The 22,614-nt window shown below is 44.5% G+C and overlaps 1 protein-coding gene across 2 annotated transcripts in view; it reads right to left on the minus strand.

The window, feature by feature from the left end:
- The window catches only part of stac (SH3 and cysteine rich domain), a 57,314-nt gene extending 37,136 nt beyond the window's left edge, over positions 1-20,178 (minus strand). The window contains exons 1-2 of one of the 2 annotated variants that reach the window (XM_023994867.2): positions 19,654-20,178; positions 11,661-12,129 (exon numbers count right to left, since the gene is read on the minus strand). In XM_023994867.2, the coding sequence (XP_023850635.1) occupies positions 11,661-12,129; positions 19,654-19,785 (601 nt within the window). In that variant the 5' untranslated portion in view covers positions 19,786-20,178. Of the gene's footprint in view, positions 1-11,660; positions 12,130-12,376; positions 12,421-19,653 lie in introns of those variants that run through there. The other variant, XM_023994868.2, reaches the window with a different exon arrangement.
- Between the last annotated feature and the right edge of the window lie 2,436 nt (positions 20,179-22,614).

The raw sequence follows: 22,614 nt of genomic DNA on the forward strand, positions 1-22,614 counted from the left end.
CACTGCCTCATGAATCTCCTGGTCGCGGCCGGCTGCGACACGGTCCGGTATCGAACCAGGATCTGTAGTGATGCAGCTAGCACTGCGATGCAGTACCTTAGACCGCTGTGCCACTCGGGGGGCCCAATTCAAGGCACACTTTAACCAGCGTGGCTACCACAACATTCTGCAGCAATACGCCATCCCATCTGGTTTGAGCTTAGTGGGACTATCATTTATTTTTCAACAGGACAAGGACCCAAAACACACCTCCAGGCTGTGTAAGGGCTATTTGACKAAGAAGGAGAGTGATGGAGTGCTGCATCAGATGACCTGGCCTCAACAATCACCCGACCTCAACCCAAATGAGATTGTTTGGGATGAGTCGGACTGCAGAGTGAAGGAAAAGCATTCAACAAGTGCTCAGTATATGTGGGAACTCTTTCAAGGCTGTTGGAAAAGCATTCCTCATGAAGCTGTTTGAGAGAATGCCAAGAGTTGTGCAAAGCTGTCATCAAAGCAAAAGGTGGCTACTTTGAAGAATCTAACATATATTTTGACTTGTTTAACACTTGTTTGGTTACTACATGATTCCATGTGTGTTATTTCATAGTTTTGATGTCTTCACTATTATTCTACAATGTAAAAAATAGTCAAATTGAAATAAAACCCTAGTAGGTGTGTCCAAACGTTTGACTGGTACTGTACATCACAGAAGACTGAAATTTAACAAAACCATTTGACATAGAAACATTAGATTTCCGGTGTAAACCCCCGGAAATTTGGTCATTTAACTGCAGGAAAGGCGTACACATACACACTTTATCTTCAGATTTAATATAGAAGCGTAATACTTTTTAATCAAATATAGATTCAATCCTGGCCACATATACCACGCTAGTGGCATGTAGAGTGTGGCTGGCCTGAAAAACTGTAGTAAACTGATTAAACTAAATGTCCTTAATACTCGATTGTAATATCCCACGGTTTACACCCAAGCACATCTGTGTCTAGTCCATTTTTGTCTCAACCCATTTCCCTCTCTTTTCTGCCCATGTTTTGATTGGCTTTGTACAGTAGACTTTACAGTAGCATGTTCCTATGAAATATCACTGATATTTAATTCCATAGACAATGTTGCTTACATAATAATGTTAAAATGCTACATATGAGTGCCTATTCGACTGTAAGCAARATGCCATGGTGAAGCCCCACTGCCATTTGTCATTTGTCTAGCAAAACGTTTGCTTCCAGGACTTCATTGATTAATCAATGAGCACGTGTCCATGCAGCCCAGACCCTATACGCGTGTGGATATGTGAAACACAATCGATCGATTCCTTCACATCGCACAGAGGCAGAGTAAGGCCTGTTTTGTTTGACTTCTATCAGTAACTATGTTGACCTACTGCACAGGCATCATTCATAATTAACAGTGGCATCTGGATTAGCAGTGAGATGTGTTACAGGCCCAAATTATAGCAGTAAAACCTGATCCATAGGATGAGAGCTGACATGAGACATGCGGCACTGAACAAGCTGAACACACAACTCTTCCCCTCATCCCCACATACTACAGTACTTAATATAGAATTCTGTAGTAAACTGTAGTATACTGTAGAATACTATACTACACACTGTAGTATCCCTCGTTCATGTGTAGTACTTAGTATATCATTTTTTAGTATACTGTAGAATACTACACTCAATATTACATTATTATCCACACAAAAACACTGTAATAAATACTACAGAAATGTCTGCAAACACTGCAGTCCGCAAAAAAACACTACAGTATTTAATTTGCATATACCCTGTCCATTCCGCTCCCCCACATCCACATTTGTGCCACCCGTAAGAGAGAAACCTACATGCAAACCTACATGCAGAGTATAGACCATATTCATYATTCATAATTAATTATCATTCATAATAATAATCCTTATGGTTATAGAAAAGAGCAGAAGATCTGATCCCTCCATTCAGAACCGAGTCCTACCTACAGTTGAAGTTGGAAGTTTACATACACATTAGCCAAATACATTTAAACTCAGTTTTTCCCAATTCCTGACATTTAATCCTAGTAAAAAATCCCTGTCTTAGGTTAGTTAGGATCACCACTTTATTTTAAGAATGTGAAATGTAAGAATAACAGTAGAGAGAATGATTTATTTCAGCTTTTATTTCTTTCATCACATTCCCAGTGGGTCAGAAGTTTACATACACTGAATTAGTATTTGGTAGAATTGCCTTTAAATTGTTTAACTTGGGTCAGACGTTTCAGGTAGCCTTCCACAAGCTTCCCACAATAAATTGGGTGAATTTTGGCCCATTCCTCCAGACAGCGCTGGTGTAACAGAGTCAAGTTTGTAGGCCTCCTTGCTCGCACACGCTTTTACAGTTCTGCCCACAAATTTTACATGGGATTGAGGTCAGGGCTTTGTGATGGCCACTCCAATACCTTGACTTTGTTGTCCTTAAGCCATTTTGCCACAACTTTGGAAGTATGCTTGGGGTCATTGTCCATTTGGAAGACCCTTTGCGACCAGCTTAACTTCCTGACTGATGTCTGAGATGTTGCTTCAATATATCCACATAATTTTCCTCCCTCATGATGCCATCTATTTTGTGAAGTGCACCAGTCCCTCCTGCAGCAAAGCACCCCCACAACATGATGCTGCCACCCCCGTGCTTCACGGTTGGATTGATGTTCTTCGCTTTCAAGCCTCCCCCTTTTTCCTCCAAACATAACGATGGTCATTATGGCCAAACAGTTCTATTTATGTTCATCAACAAAGAGACATGTTCATCCACATAATTCTCCGACTACAATTCTGCTCTTTTCTCCCATGTGCAGTTGCAAACCGTAATCTGGCTTTGTTATGGCGGTTTTGGAGCAGTGGCTTCTTCCTTGCTGAGTGGCCTTTCAGGTTATGTCGATATAGGACTCTTTTACTATGGATATAGATACTTTTGTACCTGTTTCCTCCAACATCTTCACAAGGTCCTTTGCTGTTGTTCTGGGATTGATTTGCACTTTTCGCACCAAAGTACGTTCATCTCTAGGACGACAGGACGCATCTCCTTCCTGAGTGGTATGACGCGCTGCTGGTCCCATTGGTGTTTATACTTGCGTACTATTGTTTGTACAGATGAACGTGGTAACTTCAGGCGTTTGGAAATTGCTCCCAAGGATGAACCAGACTTGTGGAGGTCTACAATTTATTTTCTGAGGTCTTGGCTGATTTCTTTTGATTTTCCCATGATGTCAAGCAAAAGAGGCATTGAGTTTGAAGGTAGGCCTTGAAATACATCCACAGGTACACCTCCAATTGACTCAAATGATGTCAATTAGCTTATCAGAAGCTTCTAAAGCAATGACATAATTTTCTGGAATTTTCCAAGCTGTTTAAAGGCACAGTCAACTTAGTGTATGCAAACTTCTGACCCACTGGAATTGTGATACAGTGAATTATAAGTGAAATAATCTGTCTGTTAACAATTGTTGGAAAAAGTATTTGTGTCATGCACAAAGTAAATGTCTTAACCGACTTACCAAAACTATAGTTTGTTAACAAGAAATTTGTGGAGTGGTTGAAAACGAGTTTTAATGACTCCAACCTAAGTGTATGTAAACTTCCGACTTCAACTGTACCTACCTACAGTACCTACCTATACAGGTTATGGAAAATGAGCTCCTTTACTTTTTCTCCAGTAGGCTTCCTCAAGGAGAAAGCACCCCACTTCTATGTCAAAGATAATAATACAAAAACTCTTCAGTAAATACTACAGTAATGTACCCAAAAACACTACAGTAAATACTACTGAACACTACCGTAAATACTACAGTAATGTCCCCAAAAACACTACAGCAAATACTACAGTACACTACCGTAAATACTACAATGAATACTACAGTAAAGTCTGCAAAAACACTAAAGTGAATAAAATAGTATTCATATGGGATCCCTCCAAAGAAACTTAAACCAGAGGGAAAAGCTAGGTCCTTGTCATGCAGTCTGCTCCTGTGTTGCTTGACTAAGCCTCATTAATACTCAACAACAGGAGTCATTAGTGATACTGATCTGTTTTTGCTCTCTTGCCAACTCCTTATGGCTTGACAATGACACTGGAGTAGGCAAAAGCACAAACAGACCTGGGACCAGGCTACAGACAGACCTGGGACCAGGCTACAGGCAGATCTGGGCCCAGGCTACAGACAGATCTGGGACCAGGCTACAGGCAGATCTGGGACCAGGCTACAGACAGATCTGGGAATATGATCCTTGTCTGGGACGGAGAGGGACGGAGAGGTCAATAACAGAGCACAACAACAACAAGGCCACAAACAAACCAACAGCAACTGTAAACCAGAGAGGAGCCCGAGCCCTGCATGGCTAACCCTACATCTGTAGAGATTTGGGTCAGACAAAGTCAGCTTACTGCTAGTCTCGTGCACCACACTTCATATGCCTCGGGACAAGGTTAGGTTACTGCTAATGTCAAAATATGTCAAGGTTACAAAACAAATGATCTCATATTAGTATGGTTTGGAAGGCATTGATTTTTGTTTTGTCTGCATTTATTGTGTAGCCTACAGTAGTACATTAACGTTTTTAATGGGAACTATGGTTGTCCTTGAGCACAATATACTGGGATCATTGCAATGTCTATCCGGATGGGCTAGGGTGTCTGACAGTGACAGAATAGCAAAGGCCAAATTAAACCCTTGTTGCACAGTTGTTAAATGGGGATGCTTTCACTGACTCATTGTAATAACGTGGAGGTATGATGAGTACCCCTCACGCTGAATGAGATGAGTGCAGCTATGGGATGAGCCATGGTGCCCAAGTGCCTAGACACTTCCATCTGACTAATGCCCTTTCAGCTGTGGTGGTGAATGGTGTCTGGTGGGGTGAGCTGGCAATGAGCCAAAATTGGAGAAGTGATGGCACCCTGGCATCCAATCACACTGTGGTGGCATCTGCTCTCATGGCTGAGGCAACCTTAACAGACCTTTTGTTTTTTATAAAAGGAGAAGTGATGGCATCCTGGCATCCAATCACTCTGTGGCATCTGCTCTCATGGCTGAGGCTACTTTTAACAGCCCATTTTTTATTTATACCGCAGTAATAGTTTAGACACCTGCCAGACCTGAACTTCCTCTTCCTTCTCCCTCACTCTCTCTCTCCCCCCACTTTTTTGTCACTCTTTTTTCCCTCTCTCTCCACACGTGAGCATGTGCACACACACACACACATGCCCAAACTCTGATACATTGATCCGTTAAGCCCCCTTTCCTGCCTGGATCCTCTAATTTCCTGTGTAAATGACCTTCATCGTGCCTGAGACTTGCCTGCCTCCCACCGCCTCTCTCTTCCGTACCCTTACTCCACTTCAAATGAGGACCTGTACAACTCATTTTGATTAATTTATKAACTTTTATCCGTTTTTGTTCAACTGGGTTTCGGCGTATGACTTATTCAGCGGTACTGAAAAAACACAGATTTCCCTTGAACCCTTCATTAAATGAAACACTGTAGTAAATGAATTAAGGATGATGAAGCTGAATATTGTTGTTTGGATCATACTGTACATAGATTAAAGCAGGTGCTATTCTTTGAGCTCTTGGGCTTAGAATGGTTGTGTATTTCCCTATTGCTTTCCTGGAGCAATAAGGCATCATAGTTTGTTTGTTCAATACTCATACACACACTCATACAGAATAACGGCTAGAATATTATTAATTTTGAGGCATTCGAGGTAAAAGCTGGATGAAGATTTATAACCTATTTTCAACTAAATTCAACAAAATTACTCTCCACCTTCTGTCACCCCCCCTCCAGATAGATCTCCTATTCACTACCCAGTAACAAGGTAGACGTTTATTTAATAAGTAATTTGCAGCAAGGCCCTGTACTCAATAAACGACTAACGTGCTGTGCTCAATCAGAGGCATTTTTATGTACTTCAACTAATCTGCTGTGGAGTTACAGTTTTTCTCAATTGCTAAAACACTAAAGCCCATTGGCTGAACTGTCACGTTCCTGACCTGTTTTCTGTTAGTTTTGTATGTGTTAGTTGGTCAGGACGTGAGTTTGGGTGGGCAGTCTATGTTTTCTGTTTCTATGTTGGTTTAAAGGGTGACCTAATATGGCTCTCAATTAGAGGCAGGTGTTTTTCATTTCCTCTGATTGAGAGTCATATTAAGGTAGGTGTTTTCACACTGTTTGTTTGTGGGTGGTTGTCTCCTGTGTCTGTGTCTATGTTACACCATACGGGACTGTTTCGTGCGTTCGTCATTTTGTGTAGTCATTTTCCTGTTCGTGTTTTCTTCGTGTTTCATGTAAGTTCGTRGTCCAGGTCTGTCTACATCGTTTTGTTGTTTTGTAATATATCAAGTGTTCTTCGTGTGTTTAGTTCGTCTTGTAAATAAATCATTATGTATTCACACAACCCGCTGCGCCTTGGTCGAATCACTACTCCTCCTCTTCGTATGTAGAGGAGGAGGAACACCGTTACATGAACAAAGTTCTCAGTTGCCTGGACTCATTTAGCTAATTATGCAGTCTGTTGTCAATACCTTAAACCATTTCACATGGTAAAACACAATTTGCAGATCTCACTTAGACTTTTCAGCAAAACTCTAAACACATTCTCATTCTCAAAACACATTCTGCACTCTAATGCACATGTCATCCATACTGGTAAACACAAGTGGCAACAATCAAATACAAATAGAGAACACATGTCATTGATTGAACACAACCACTCAAAATTGATTTAACCTGTTTCAAATGATGCGACACAACCAATATAAGCCAGTTCAGAGAGCAAACAGGTTGTTGAAGGTGGGAAGGAGAAAGTCTGAGAATGGATAGAAGAAACAATGTGAGAGGACGAGGACGAGTGCGTATGCGAGGTGGGCGACGAGGAGGAGGAGGGCGAGGAAGAGGAGGACGAAGAGGAAGACAAATAGTGGAAATATCTGATGAAATTCGAGCAACAGTTATAGACCATGTTCTTGTCCATGGACTGACAATGAGGGAAGCAGGACTTAGAGTGCAACCCAATTTSAGACGATTTTCTGTGTCCACCATAGTAAGGACATTCAGAGAAGAGAACAGGTACAGTATACTACTGTATTTTTGTAATTGCAAATTTACTGTACTACACTATATGCAGCTGTTTCAATAGACATTTGTAAAGTTAAACACCTGTATGGTATTAGTACTGCATGGAATATGCTTTTGTAATCTGCCCACAACTAACTTTTTTGTAGAATTGCAAGGCTAGCCACATGCAAGTAAGCTATATTCACTCGGGAGCAAGAGGCCGTTATAGTTGGCATGGTCCTTCAAGATAATGCAATACGGCTCAGAGAAATCCAGAACGAGTGATACAAGACAAACACACATTCCAGGGAATCGACAGTGTGAGCATTTCCACAATTGACCGTGTCCTCCATCTGTAGCAGGATGCGAATCAAACAAGTTACAGAGTACCTTTTGACGCAACTCACCAAGGGTGAAAGAACTGCGAGCTCAGTATGTGCAAGTAAGTGTACATTCAGAAACATTTACTGTAATCCAGATTGTCTACAGTACTAAACACATACTATGTGAATGACATTACTCTTCAGTACATACATGTATGTGAATCAGAAGCCTAATTGTACTCTACAGTATACCACTGTCTCTGTACGACTTACAAAATCCTACATACAGTATATTGTATTTCTACAGACAATATATTTGCACTTGGAATCCTGGACAGACCCCATGAGTTCATCTTTGTCGACGAAGCAGGCTTCAATCTAACAAAGAGGAGAAGAGAGAGGCCGAAAGATGATTGACAGCGGGCCATTGTGAAGTCCCTGGTCAACGAGGTGGCAATGTCACAATCTGTGCTGCTATCAGCAACCATGGTGTTCTACATCCCATGTTACACTCGGCCGATATAACACCCAGCACCTTCTTATAAGATTTATTGCCAATCATGAGATATTTTTATTTGAGCAGCAGGTTCAAGAGCAGCAGGGTCAAGAGCTAAATGAGAATCCCATTCCCACCTTATGTGAAGTGTGGGACAATGTCAGTTTCCACCGAGCTGCTCAGGTAAGGGAATGGTTTAACATCGATGGGCAGTTTATGAACTTTTACCTCCCTCCATACTCGCCTTTCCTGAATCTGATTGAGGAGTTTTTCTCCTCTTGGAGATGGAAAGTGTATGATAGACAACCCTACACCAGAGTAAATCTGCTGCAAGCCATGGATTTAGCCTGTGGTGATYTAGGTGAGGAATCATGTCAGGGCTGGATACGGCACACAAGAGGCTTCTTCCCCCGTTGCCTCAGGAGGGACAATATTGCTTGTGATGTCYACGAAGTGCTCTGGCCTGACCCAGCCCAAAGACAAGAAGAAGCACATTGATCACATGTTTACTCCTCTGYTTTTTGTCCCTTTTAGTATTGTATACTGTAGTACAGTGCATTGTAGGCTGTATACTGTACAATGGACAAATTGTATGGCCCTGAACATTGTGCTTTCCATTTATTAACAGTACTGACTGCTCAATAGATTTTGACTGGTTGCAGGTTCATATCAACAAAGAACAAGAATTACAGTATCACAGAGACAAAGGTCAAGTTTGTGAGATGCAGGGTACAGTACTGTAAAAATAGGGGTACAAGGTGGAGGAAGAACAAAAAACTAAATTGCAAAGAGCAAAGCAGAGTAGTAATTTCTGATCAATTTTGAGCTACTATGATAGAACATGTTTTCGTTCATCAAAAGACAATGACGAAAAAATATGAATACTTTTTTAGGTAAAAAATGTACTTCTCCCTGAGAATTGTATGTTTTGAACAATGTGTTTTCTATTTTTCTGAGAATTGTTTACTGACTGCTTAAGAGTGTATATCATTTTGATCACTTTGTTTATGATTTGAGAGCAGTGTTAGATTTTGAACACAGGTAAAGGCGAATGTTGAGGCAAATGTTTCATTTTGCGAGAGGAGTCAGAGGTTATGTAAATAGTGCTTGAAGATTGAGGTTTTGTGTTTAATGTTTTCAGGAAATGGAGCAAGSTTTCAGAAATTGTGTTTTAGCAATTGATCAACTTTTAAYCTAATGAACTTTGACCCGTATTTTGGATGTTTCCTTCTGTTWACATGTTTATCTTAGGGATTGAATTTGCAGAAATGCATCAAAGCGAATAGATTACTTTCCCATGTCTTACGACAACTATGTGATTTGCAATTTGCCAAATCAAATGATATACAATAGAAGAACCCATTTCATCCATCCAGCAGCACAATTCATTTTTCACATAGGAGCACACGCAAGAAGGGGAACATGCTCGGGGGCTCAATTGATTTCCAACAAATGGTGTGTTTGCATTCCATAATATACCCCATCAATCCAATGAGCCGGAGAACAAGGTAATAAAATCAGCTTTTTCATTATGGATGACATTAATTCTGCATGAACTTTTATTAAATAAAAGCACCCTATGTGCAAACAGGGTGATGTTGACTCGTTGTAGAGGATTCTCAACAGGTCTTCTAATATGACTCCCTTTCCAGTTCTCTAGAGTCTAGACAGGCATTAGAGATTGAGAAAAGTTCATCAGGCCCCTTAATTGGATGCATAGCGCAGACATTTGTACAACTCCCAAGATAAAATATTCTATCGGAGAGCAGCATTGAAATTCATATAATCTGTCTGAWTAAAGGTATCCGATATCTTATCTGAATACCTCTACAGTGCCTCCACAACATGTACCATTTCTTGCATAATTGCATTCCTGAGTACACCTATACCTAGTCTGTATCACCCTGACCAAGTCAATTTTGCTCTGTGATTCAGTATGCTGACAGCCTAGCATCTACTCTACAGTAAGCCTTTAGTTCTATGTGATGGTCTTGCTGCCCTTCTGTGACTCTCTGACTCTAACTCTCCTTCCACCGGGCTCATTAAACTCTCTTTGCCAGTCTCTCTCTCTCTCTCTCTCTCTCTCTCTCTCTCTCTCTCTCTCTCTCTCTCTCTCTCTCCTCTCTCTCTCTCTCTCTCTCTCTCTCTCTCTCTCTCTCTCTCTCTCTCTCTCTCTCTCTCTCTCTCTCTCTTCTCTCTCTCTCTCTCTCTCTCTCTCTCTCTCTCTCTCTCTCTCTCTTCTCTCTCTCTCTTCTCTCCAATTAAGATCTGGTGAGCTGGACAAATGGAGAGCAGTTCACCCATGACTGTGTGGCCATGCACGACTCCAACACCATCATCAAGTTTGCTGATGACACGACGGTGATAGGTCTGATCACTAACGGCGATAGGTCTGATCACTGACGGTGATAGGTCTGATCACGCTCTCCGTAGCCGATGTAAGACCTTTAAACAAGTCAACATTCACAAGGCCGCAGGCCAGACGGATGACCAAGACGTGTACTCTGAGCATGCGATGTCCAACTGGCAACTGACTGAGTCTGTAATACCAACATGTTTCAAGCAGACCACCATTGTTCCTGTGCCCAAGAACACTAAGGTAACCTGCCTAAATGACTACCGACCCATAGCACTCATTTAGGCAGGTTACCTTAGTGTTCTTGGGCACAGGAACAATGGTGGTCTGCTTGAAACATGTTGGTATTACAGACTCAGTCAGTAGATAGATGCTAGGATGTAGCTGGGATGTAGCCATGAAGTGCTTTGGAAGGCTGGTCATGACTCACATCAACACCATTATCCCAGAAACCATAGAACCACTCCAATTTGCATACKGCCCCAACAGATCCACAGATGATCTAATCTCTATTGCATTCCAGARTGCCATTTCCCACACTTTCCCATTCATTGACTACAGCTCAGCGTTCAACACCATAGTGCCCTCAAAGCTCATCAATAAGCTAAGGACCCTAGGGCTTAACACTTCCCTCTACAACTGGATCCTGGACTTCCTGACGGGCCGCCCCCAGGTAGAAAGGGTAGGTAACAACACATCTGCCACACTGAGCCTCAACACGGGGGCCCCTTAGGGGTGTGTGAAAAGTCCCCTCCTGTACTCCCTGTTCACCCATGACTGCATGGCCAGGCATGACTCCAACACCATCATTAAGTTTGCCAACGACACAACAGTGGCAGGCATGATCACCGACAACAATGAGACAGCCTATAGGGAGGAGGTCAGAGACCTGGCCGTGATCGTGATCAAGACAAAGGAGATGATTGTGGACTACAGGAAAAGGAGAAACGAGCACGACCTCATTTTCATCGAAGGGGCTGTAGTGGAGCAGGTTGAGCGCTTCAAGTTCCTTGGTGTCCACATCACCAACAAACTATCATGGTCCAAACACARCAAGACAGTTGTGAAGAGGGCACAACAAAGCCTATTCCCCCTCAGGAGACTGAAAAGATTTGGCATGTGTCCTCAGATTCTCAAAAGGTTCTACAGTTGCAACATCGAGAGCATCCCGACTGGTTGCATCACTGCCTGGTATGGCAACTGCTCGGCCTCCGACCACAAGGCGCTACAGAGGGTAGTGCGTACGGCCCAGTACATCACTGGGGCCAAGCTTCCTGCCATTCAGGACCTCTATACCAGGCGGTGTCAGAGGAAGGCAGCATCTACACTGAGGTTTCTCTGCAATACACTACAGTGTGAATGTTTGTTTGAGTTCGGAGGGTGACCATTACCTACGATCATGTGGTTGCAGACGTCACAGAAGGTGGGCTTCTTGAAGATGTGCTCCATGAAGCCGTGTCCAGTGGGGTCGATGGCAAGGGGGTGGCGTCCCGGGGAATAGACCAAGGAAGGTGGGGCACACGGGATGGCCGGGGGCGCATTAGAGATCACCAGGTTGGAGGTTGAGAGAGGGGGGGCATGGTGGATGGGGTGGACTGGGTAAACGGGGTGGACAGGGTGGACGGGGTGGACAGGGTGGACGGGGTGGACAGGGTGGACGGGGTGGACAGGTTGGACGGGTTGGACGGGATGGGCCACCGCCACCCCGATCACGCTCAGTTGGCACGTGCTGCTGCTGTTGTCAGAGAGCAGCTCCGTCGATAACTTGGCGTCATTGTTGTTGCGCTGGAAGAAGTTGTCAGCGCTCTTGCTGCGCATACTCTTGGTCTTGAAGGAGAGGGAGCGCTTCAACTTCTGCATCTGCAGAGAGAGAGAGAGAGAGAGAGAGAGAGAGAGAGAGAGAGAGAGAGAGAGAGAGAGACCTTAGAACATGTTTATTACCGTACAATATTGTACAGTATGTATCAAATTAATTCAAATTGGTTCCATTACTGTAGCATGGGTATCTTTGCTCCATAAGCACCACATCTATACAAGGTGCCATACAATCCTTTTCTGCATTATTACTCCTTATGACTTCTCATTGGGCTGTTCCAAGATAACTCACATTGAGTCTTCAACTGAAAGAGTCTTCAACTGAAAGCTTCAACTGAAAGAGAAAAACATTCATGAATGTTCACTCATATTTTTCTAAGTCTATTTCTGACGCTCATACTGTAAGTGGCCACTGAAATTGCAAAGTCAACCTGCAGTTCTTTTGTAGAAAACTGCTGTATAGGTTCAGTCCCCCACATGGAAAGGAAATGTAATTTCCCGGGTTACGCTTTGCATCAAGGAGGAATCATTTCTACCATGCTGGGCCATAACCTGAATCAATTTCCTTACTGCTTCTCTTTTTTGGGGTATAATTTATAGAGCAACCCGGGAGACAGGAAATGTCTCCTCTACCATCTCTACAAATGTATTTCCTCATCTTGAAGGACTTATTGTTTACTACACTCTCACTTGGGTTGTGACAAACTCTCAACAAATTCCTTACTGTACACCCTGAGGCCATGCAACCAAAACATGTCAGAGTTTAAAAAAATGTTTCCATTGAACATGCCATACAAATAAAGGCATTTTAATTCATTCTATGAAGAGTGCCTCGGTCCTCCTTTCTTTTTGATGACCAATTTATCCCTTTTACCAAAGAGCATCTTCTATCTACCAAAATCTACTATTGTGTACCTTAGCACCTTCTGTATACAAAAACCGACTATTGTGTACCTTAGCACCTTCTGTCTACAAAAACATACTATTGTGTACCTTAGCAACGGTTCCCTTCCTCCTTTTTTTCTACAAATTCCTTACTGCTTCTGTTTATTTTTTTGTATAACTTAAAGAGCAACCCGGCAGACAGGAAATGGCTCCTCTAACACCTCTACAAATGTTTTTCCTCATATTGAAAGACTTATTGTTTACTACGCTCCCACTTGTGTCATGACACTCTCAARAAAACGACTCTCCGCCAAACTATAATTTCATTGCTTCTGTATATCTGCCCAGTCAGTGCCTGCACCGTCACATTAAAGAGCACTTTAAAAATGATGGTGAATGGTGGTCAGAGAATGGACTCATTAAACAATTATTTTCCATTTCACAAGTCAGTGGCTGAATCTGTAATGGGGACCTAACACCAGGGTGAGTGGCTATTTTCAACTTGTTATTTAGGTGCATTTGTCCCTGCAGTTGATCTGTTTTCATTCGATTGGCCTCAATGATTTCCAGGTTCCATGACTGGAAAGTGTTGAGGATAACACACATATACATATCATAAAATGTTTTGTTGGATGAACAAATCTCCTGTGGTGACCAATGATTGCATTATGTCAAATGCAATTTGCAATGTGTTCCCCTGTTGTATTTTCCATCCAAATGAATCCAGCAGTGAAACTGAGTTTTGACAGTATGCGTGTACGTGACCATGACTTGTTGATCAATCTGGTCAATCTGGAAATAATTCATTCAGCCCCCCACCAACAGAGCAATGTACTCTGYTAGTTCAGTGTAGCTGTCTTTTCACAATGAAGCTTTGATGTAGTCTAGCCTTGACTCTAGGAGATGGTGATTGGAAAATAAAATACCTATCTATAATGTATAGATCCAGTCTTCTTCCTCACTGAGAAAGGCTGCCTTTTTTGTTTGTTTAACTTCTCAGTAATGACATTGAAATGAAACAATGGTCAAGATAAATTGAAAATAAATCCTAAATTGTGTCATCTTGAAAGTCAAATTGCAATGTTATTATTGAATTAAACAGATATGGTGGGGTAAGACATGAGCTGATACCGTATCTGTCTACTCCCGCTCCTCCCCTCCGGCGTTCGACATAGCCGGTTTACTAACCACCGGTCCTGGCAACCATCATTACGTGCACCTGGCTTTCATCATTACTCGCACCTGCGCTTCATCATCAAGCACACCTGTTCTCCAATACCTCACCTTTATCTGGCACTCCAATAGGTTCCTTCCCCAGGCAGTATTGTTTCTGTTTGTTCATGTCTAAACGCTACTCCTACGTTGTATCGTTCCATGTTCATTGTTATATTAAACTTACCACCTGTTTCTCGACTCCCAGCGTCGACGTTACAGAATACACTATCTAAGGAATACCTATTCCCCATTTCAATAGGATCCGACTGAGAAGTATAATTATTTTAAGTTAGAGCTTGGGGATGGTGTAACGGTAGTCTAAGTCGTCCTCCTCATCGGACGAGGAGAGGCGAGAAGGATCGGAGGACCAATTTGCAGAGTGGTAAGTTTCCATGGTAATTTAATGAACACGAAAACAATACACGATACAAAACAACAAACGAACATACCATAACAGTCCCGTGTGGCGAAACACTAACACAGGAACAAACACCCACAAACCACACGTGAAACCCCGGCTGCCTAAGTATGATTCTCAATCAGGGACCATGATTGACAGCTGCCTCTGATGAGAGATCATACCGGCCGGCCGAACACAAAAAACCAACATAGAAAACACACATAGACAACCCACCCCAACTCACGCCCCTGACCATACTAAATACATACAAAATAAGGGAAATAAGGTCAGGAACGTGACAGAACCCCCCCCTCAAGTGCGAACTCCGGGCGCACCACCTAAAATCTAGGGGAGGTCTGGGTGAGCGTCTGTCCGCGGGGCGGCTCTGGCGCGGGACGTGGACCCCACTTCAACAATGTTTTGTCCGCCCTCCTAATCGCCCCCGTGGCCTCTTATGAGCGGCGATCCTCGCCGCCGACCTTGGCCTGGGAACCCTAGCCATGGGTCCCGAATGAACGGAGAAATCCGGCAGCGCCGGACAGGCGGGAGACTCCGGCAGCTCCAGAGTGAAGGGCGATTTTGGCATCGCCTGGCTGACTGCAGGCTCTGGCGGATCCTGGCTGGCTGGCGGCTCTGGCAGGTCCTGGCTGACTGACGGCTCCGGCAGGTCTCTGCTGACTGACGGCTCCGGCAGGTCCTGGCTGGTGGCTCTGCAGGTCCTGAATGATGACAGTTCCCGCAGGTCCTGGCTGGTGCTCTGGCACGTGGCCTGCAGTCCTGGCTGGCTGGCTCTGGGAGCTCCTGGCTGGCTGCTCTGGCAGCTCCTGGGTGCTGCTGGAGCTCCTGGCGAGCTGTCTGGCAGCTCCTGGCTGGCGTGCTCTGGCAGTCCTGGCTGGCTGGTGCTCTGCAGCTCCTGGCTGGCTGGCGGTCTGGCAGCTCCCGGCTGGCTGGCGGCCTCTGGCAGCTCCTGGCTGGCTGGCGGCTCTGGCGGCTCCTGGCTGGCTGGCGGGCTCTGGCGGCTCCTGGCTGTGCCGCGGCTCTGGGGCTCCTGACTGACGGACGGCTCTAGCGGCTCTCTGACTGACGGACGGCTCTAGCGGCTCCTGACTGAGCGAGGCTCTAGGGCTCCTGACAGACGGGCGGCTCTAACGGCTCGGGACAGACGGGCGGCTCTAACGGCTCGGGACAGTACGGCGCTCAGACGATCGGGCAGCGGGCAGCTCAGACGGCGCTGGGCAGGCAGGCAGCTCAGACAGCGTGGCAGCAGGAGCTCAGAGCGCCGCTGGGCAGGCAGGCAGCTCAGACAGCGTGGGCAGGCAGGCAGCTCAGACAGCGCTGGCAGGCAGGCAGCTCAGACAGCGCTGGACAGGCAGCAGCTCAGACACGCTGGACAGGCAGACAGCTCAGACAGCTCTTGGCAGATGAGAGACTCTGGCTGCGCTGAGAAGAGGAAGCTCTGGCAGCGCTGGACAGGCGGGAGCAATCTAGAGAGAACCCGGAGAGACAGCCTGGTCGGGGGCTGCCACCGCGAGGACTGGTACGTGGAGTGGCACCGGATATACCGGACTGAAGGAGTACAACAGCTCCGAGCACCGAGCCTGCCCAACCTTACCTGGTTGAATGTTCCCCGACCCTGCCAGTGCGGCGAGGTGGAATAGCCCGCACTGAGTTATGCTGGCGAACCCGGGACACCATTTGTAAGGCTGGTGCCATGTACGCCGCCCGAGGAGACGCACTGGAGACCAGATGCGTGGGCCGGCTTCATGGCACCCGGCTCGATGCCCAACCTAGCCTGGCCAGTGCGGCGAGGTGGAATAGCACGCACTGGGCTAAGCACGCGTATGGGAACCGTGCGCTCCACGCATAACACGGTGTCTGACCAGTACGACGCCCTCTCACTCCACGGTAAGCACGGGGAGTTGGCTCAGGTCTCCTACCCGGCTTAGCCACACTCCGCGTGTGCCCCCCCCCCAATAATTTTTGGGGTCTGACTCTCGGGCTTCCAACCGCGTCGCCGCGCTGCCTCCTCATACCAGCGCCTCTCTGCCTTCGCTGCCTCCAACTCTGCCTTGGGACGGCGACACTCCTCTGGCTCTGCCCAGGGTCCCTTTCCGTCCAGGATCTCCTCCCAAGTCCATGAGTCCTGTGTCTGTTTCCGCTGCTGCTGCTGTCCTTTCCCACTCTGCTTGGTCCTTTGGTGGTGGGTGTTTCTGTAACGGTAGTCTAAGTCGTCCTCCTCATCGGACGAGGAGAGGCGAGAAGGATCGGAGGACCAATTTGCAGAATGGTAAGTTTCCATGGTAATTTAATGAACACGAAAACAATACACGATACAAAACAACAAACGAACATACCGTAACAGTCCCGTGTGGCAAAACGCTAACACAGGAACAAACACCCACAAACCACACGTGAAACCCCGGCTGCCTTAGTATGATTCTCAATCAGGGACAACGATTGACAGCTGCCTCTGATTGAGAATCATACCAGGCCGAACACAAAAAACCCAACATAGAAAACACACATAGACAACCCACCCCAACTCACGCCCTGACCATACTAAATACATACAAAAAAAGGGAAATAAGGTCAGGAACGTGACAGATGGACAAAATACAGATGTGTTATCATTGCATTTTGCACTTTTTTCTCTACTAAGACCAGAGAGAGAACCATAATACACCAGATGTCAATATTTTATGAGCATCTGTGTTACCCACTCTATCATGAGCTTAGTGGCTGGAATCCTTAAAGCCCCTACATGTGCACATTAAAGCAGTCAGAGAATTGGAGAGGTGGGATCTATCAAAAATATATTGTACTTTCTTCCTCTCTCAATAAGGGAATGATGTGACTGCTCTGTGATTTAATGGAAGGAAAAAGAAAACTGTACTTCAATTAGACGCCCATCTAAAATTATTTGGCATGTTTTATATTCTATAGAAAATACGTTTACCGGTATGTTGCACCCCTTCCATGAAAAATACAACAAACTATGAAGAGCTTTCAGCTATATTTCTATAAAGGCAGCTGCCACTCAATGCACTTCGTCATAAACAATGAAGGCTACACTGTTCTCTTTCTCAATACTAGAACTCTACATTAAGGTCTTTCTCGGCATAATAAGACAAATGAATCAACAGACCAGGCTGAGGGAACCCCGTTGGGAAATGTCTGGCTGTTGATACAGGATCCATCACAAGAGCAATAGCCACATGGACAAGCTTTAAAAGAGCCACTCTATCATACTTCACAGGGGGCTAATGAGAAGGGGGGATTTCAAGCTAAAAGCTAATTTACCAAAAACACCTCAGGGAATCTCATGAATTACAAACTTCCCAAGGCAGCTTAAATAGTGTTTCTCATCAAGAGTATATAAAATGGAGGTTTGGCAAAGAGGCTGATTAAAGTTTTGATAGGGCACTTCACTTTTCTTACTTTATGAACCCCAACTTTCCTTTAAAAGGAAAAACAATGAAAGTCACATCGAAACAAGTGAAAGAGTCCCTATATGGTGCCTTTAAAGAAGTAGCCTAGTTATTTCTCTGCAACTTGCATTACAAATGGTTTACTATGCATTCCAAATGAAATCAACAGCCTGTGCCATGTGCATTGAATCACACGTGTGAGGTATGGTTTCATGCAGTATTCTAACATTCTAGAATGACTTAGTGTAAGTGTCAATCTGGGAACAGGTATCGTTTCTCATTAATAAAAAACGATCATGACACGTGACTAATAACTAATTATCCATTCAGAAGGCAATCAGCATACCCACAGTCACACACTTCTCTCAAAGGAACCCAACCATAACATCCCAACTGAGACACCTGGAAGAAATTATTACAGTTGCTTGCCCACAGCTGCTAACTACTCCAGGATACCTGCCAAGAATCCCTTCAAATAGCAATCTAGCGACCACATTTACTGATGTGTAGAGATGGGAAGTGCTACAGACTAATGTAACGATGAAAGGGAAAAAGGTTTAGTTTTGCCATCGCTGGAGCAACTGGCTGCCAAGGAAAGGGAATGGAAAAACTGAAATGGTTTCTCTCAACTTGAGATGATCATTTACGAGAACTGAGAAGCGTGTCTAAAGTGTGGCATAAGCCAGAGAGCTTTGGGACAGGAAGGCAGTGTAACTGGCTGAAAATCTACAACCATAATGATAGTGACTGGTCCAGTATTTTAGAGCTAATTATAGCTAGTACTTACTCAGGGCTATGGGTGACCCAGATAAATAGGTGTGGACCACACAATTAGACAAAATGCCAATGGCAGAGCTGGAACCCTCCTATAGCTCCCAATTGCAGCAACCCCCATCAACTTTTAGGGTCCATCTGTCTGTCCTATTCATAAATATTCATCTTTTTATGATACTGTACTTTCATTGGCAAGGTTAGATATGATACTGTACTTTCATTYGCAAAGTTAGATATGATACTGTACTTTCATTGGCAAAGTTAGATATGATACTGTACTTTCATTGGCAAGGTTAGATATGATACTGTACTTTCATTGGCAAGGTTAGATATGATACTGTACTTTCATTGGCAAGGTTGGATGTTATAAGCCAATATTGTTGGCTGAAAACAATCTGTGGAAAAACTCAAATCAGACTAAATCGAACTCAGGAACAATTAGTGTTGTTATTATTGGATTTTGAGCTTTAATACAACATAGTAGCCTAAAATAGTATTTCAGAGTATATATAGTTTAAATATGTCCGTCATATAACTTTACTTTAAGAATGCCTATTGTGGGACAGACACTTAGATCCTGCACATATTTAATACATGAAACATGTATGAATGGGTGGAATATACCATATGAACATGTTTTTGGTTACAACATGATGCACAAGTATGACCATGTGCAATATATGAGCCATTTAAAATATATAAAAATAGACTTAATTGACCATTTGGCTAAATAATTGAAATAAGCTACATGTCTAATCTTTGGCTGTTCCAGACGGATTGAAAGGCAGTCATGCAGGTTCTTTATCTATTTTAAACCATTTCACGATCTATTGATTCATGGAATGGGCACATCAACTAAAAACCGACCTTCTTGGGTACCACTACCTTTGTCTCCTGTTGACTCGCGATGGGCGCTGGTGACTGAGGGTTCTCGTGCTGCTCGCGCTCGTTCTCCTTGCCCAAACTCTCGTCTTGCATGATGTTAGCTGGGGGAATCATGTTCTTTCCTCTTGTACAAAAAAAAACTTAAAGACCGACTTCGGGTTGCGCTGAGGACTTTGTACACTCGTGTGCAGCTTTGAATATCTCAATTGGCTAAATTTTTCAGTGTTTCTTCATTCTTCGTCGTGACTTCGTTTTCAACTGTCCTGAGATGAGAAGTCGGTCTTATGGCGGTTCTGAAAGATAGGCTACAGAATCGACTGCGGGGAAAAGAAAACAATTTGGTGCGTAGAATACATACTTGCAAGTTAATTGCCTTATAAGTTCACCCACTATCGACTCTGTTCGGTACTTTCCATCACTCTCCTGCTGCGTAATGTTGCCAACATCCCATCCGTGTCCATGCGCGCGCTTCGTCTGGTCTTGAGCTGTTCGTMCCCTTGCTGTCAGTGATCAACCGGATTCTGCTGTCAGCTTGATTATGGGCGGATATTTGAGCGCCTGCCTCATTGCTGTGAAGGGAGGGGTCTTTCTTGTCAACGTAGTTTGGTAAGCCAAGGCAGGCGTAGACAGCCTTCCATTTCTGTCATGATACATTTCAGAAAGAATACTACATGTATTTGGTTATTTTGGTTCAAATTGAAGCAGGCAGCTGGCAGGCTATCATATTTACATAGGCTATATAATATACATGTTAATACATTTATATTTCTGAAGTACTGATGTACTGTTTAGTGACTCACAGGATGTATGATTGTAAATACATTTGATCAAGCTACAGAATGTAGCCTATTGACAATGTTTTGTTGTTTCTCTGTAAGGAGGAGGGAGGAGGAGGTGAGGGCCCTCGGAGTGTGGTGTCAGGAAAATTATCAGGTATGAAGGTAAGACCCAGATGCAGATCATGTCAAATAAACAATAGTTTAATATTCCAACAGAGCCAGGCAATAGACAGGTCAAGGCAGGCAGGGGTCAGTAAACCAGAGGTGGGGCAACAGTACCGGGTGGCAGGCAGGCTCAGGGTCAGGGTAAGGCAGAGGTTGGTAATTCAGAGGGGGGCAAAGGTACACGTCGGCAGGCAGGCTCAGGGTCAGGACAGGCAAGGGTCAAAAAAAGGAGGGCGAGAAAAAAGAGACTGGAAAAAGCAGGAGCTGAGACACAAAAAAAGTGTCAACAGACAAACAGAGAACACAGGTATAAATACACAGGGGATAATGGGGAAGATGGGCGACASCTGGATGGGGTGGAGAAAATCACAAAGACAGGTGAAACAGATCAGGGTGTGACAGAAAATATTCTCACTCAATGTCAGCAAAACATAAGAGATGATCGTGGACTTCAGGAAACAGCAAAGGGAGCACCCCCCTATCCACATCGACGGGACAGCAGTGGAGAAGGTGGAACGTTTTAAGTTCTTTGGTGTACATATCACCAACAAACTGAAATGGTCCACGCACACAGACAGGGTGGTGAAGAAGGCGCAACAGCGCCTCAAGAGGCTTAAAAACTTTTACAGGTGCACAATTGAGAGCATCCTGTCGGGCTGTATCACCGCCTGGTACGGCAACTGCACCACCCACGACCGCAGGGCTCTCCAGAGGGTGGTGCGGTCTGCACAACGCATCACCGGGGGCAAACTACCTTTACTCCAGGACGCCTACAACACCTGATGTCACAGGAAGGCAAAAAGATCATCAAGGACAATAACCACCCGAGCCAATACCTGTTCACTCCGCTTCCATCCAGAAGGAGAGGTCAGTACAGGTGCATCAAAGCTGGGACAGAGAGATTGAAAAACAGCTTCTATCTCAAGGCCATCAGATTCAACCACAAAGACCAGGGAGGTTTTTCCTATGTCTCGCAAAGAAGGACACTTAATGGTAGATGTGTAAAAAAAACTATTGAGAAGTTACACTTTTGCAATTAAGTTGCAATTAATTGCAAAGTCCCTCTTTGCCATGCAAATGAACTGAATCCCAAAACAACATTTCCACTTCATTTCAGCCCTGCCACAAAAGGACCAGCTGACATCATGTCAATGATTCTCTCGTTYACACAGGTGTGAGTGTTGACAAGGACAAGGCTGGAGATCACTCTGTCATGCTGATTGAGTTTGAATAACAGACTGGAAGCTTCAAAAGGAGGGTGGTGCTTGGAACCATTGTTCTTCCTCTGTCAACCATGGTTACCTGCAAGGAAACACGTGCCGTCATCATTGCTTTGCACAAAAAGGTCTTCACAGGCAAGGATATTGCTGCCAGTAAGATTGCACCTAAATCAACCATTTATCGGATCATCAAGAACTTCAAGGAGAGCGGTTCAATTGTTGTGAAGAAGGCTTCAGGGCGCCCAAGAAAGTCCAGCAAGCGCCAGGACCGTCTCCTAAAGTTTATTCAGCTGCGGGATCGGGGCACCACCAGTTCAGAGCTTGCTCAGGATTGGCAGCAGGCAGGTGTGAGTGCATCTGCACACACAGTGAGGCAAAGAGTTTTGGAGGATGGCCTGGTGTCAAGAAGGGCAGCAAAGAGGCCACTTCTCTCCAGGAAAAACATCAGGGACAGACTGATATTCTGCAAAAGGTACAGGGATTGGACTGCTGAGGACTGGGGTAAAGTCATTTTCTCTGATAAATCCCCTTTCCGATTGTTGGGACATCCGGAAAAAAGCTTGTCCGGAGAAGACAAGGTGAGCGCTACAATCAGCCCTGTGTCATGCCAACAGTAAAGCATCCTGAGACCATTCATGTGTGGGGTTGCTTCTCAGCCAAGGGAGTGGGCTCACTCACAATTTTGCCTACGAATACAGCCATGAATTAAGAATGGTACCAACACATCCTCCGAGAGCAACTTCTCCCAACCATCCAGGAACAGTTTGGTGACAAACAAT

The sequence above is a fragment of the Salvelinus sp. IW2-2015 genome, linkage group LG9, assembly GCF_002910315.2.
Source record: "Salvelinus sp. IW2-2015 linkage group LG9, ASM291031v2, whole genome shotgun sequence".
Classification (NCBI taxonomy): domain Eukaryota; kingdom Metazoa; phylum Chordata; class Actinopteri; order Salmoniformes; family Salmonidae; genus Salvelinus; species Salvelinus sp. IW2-2015.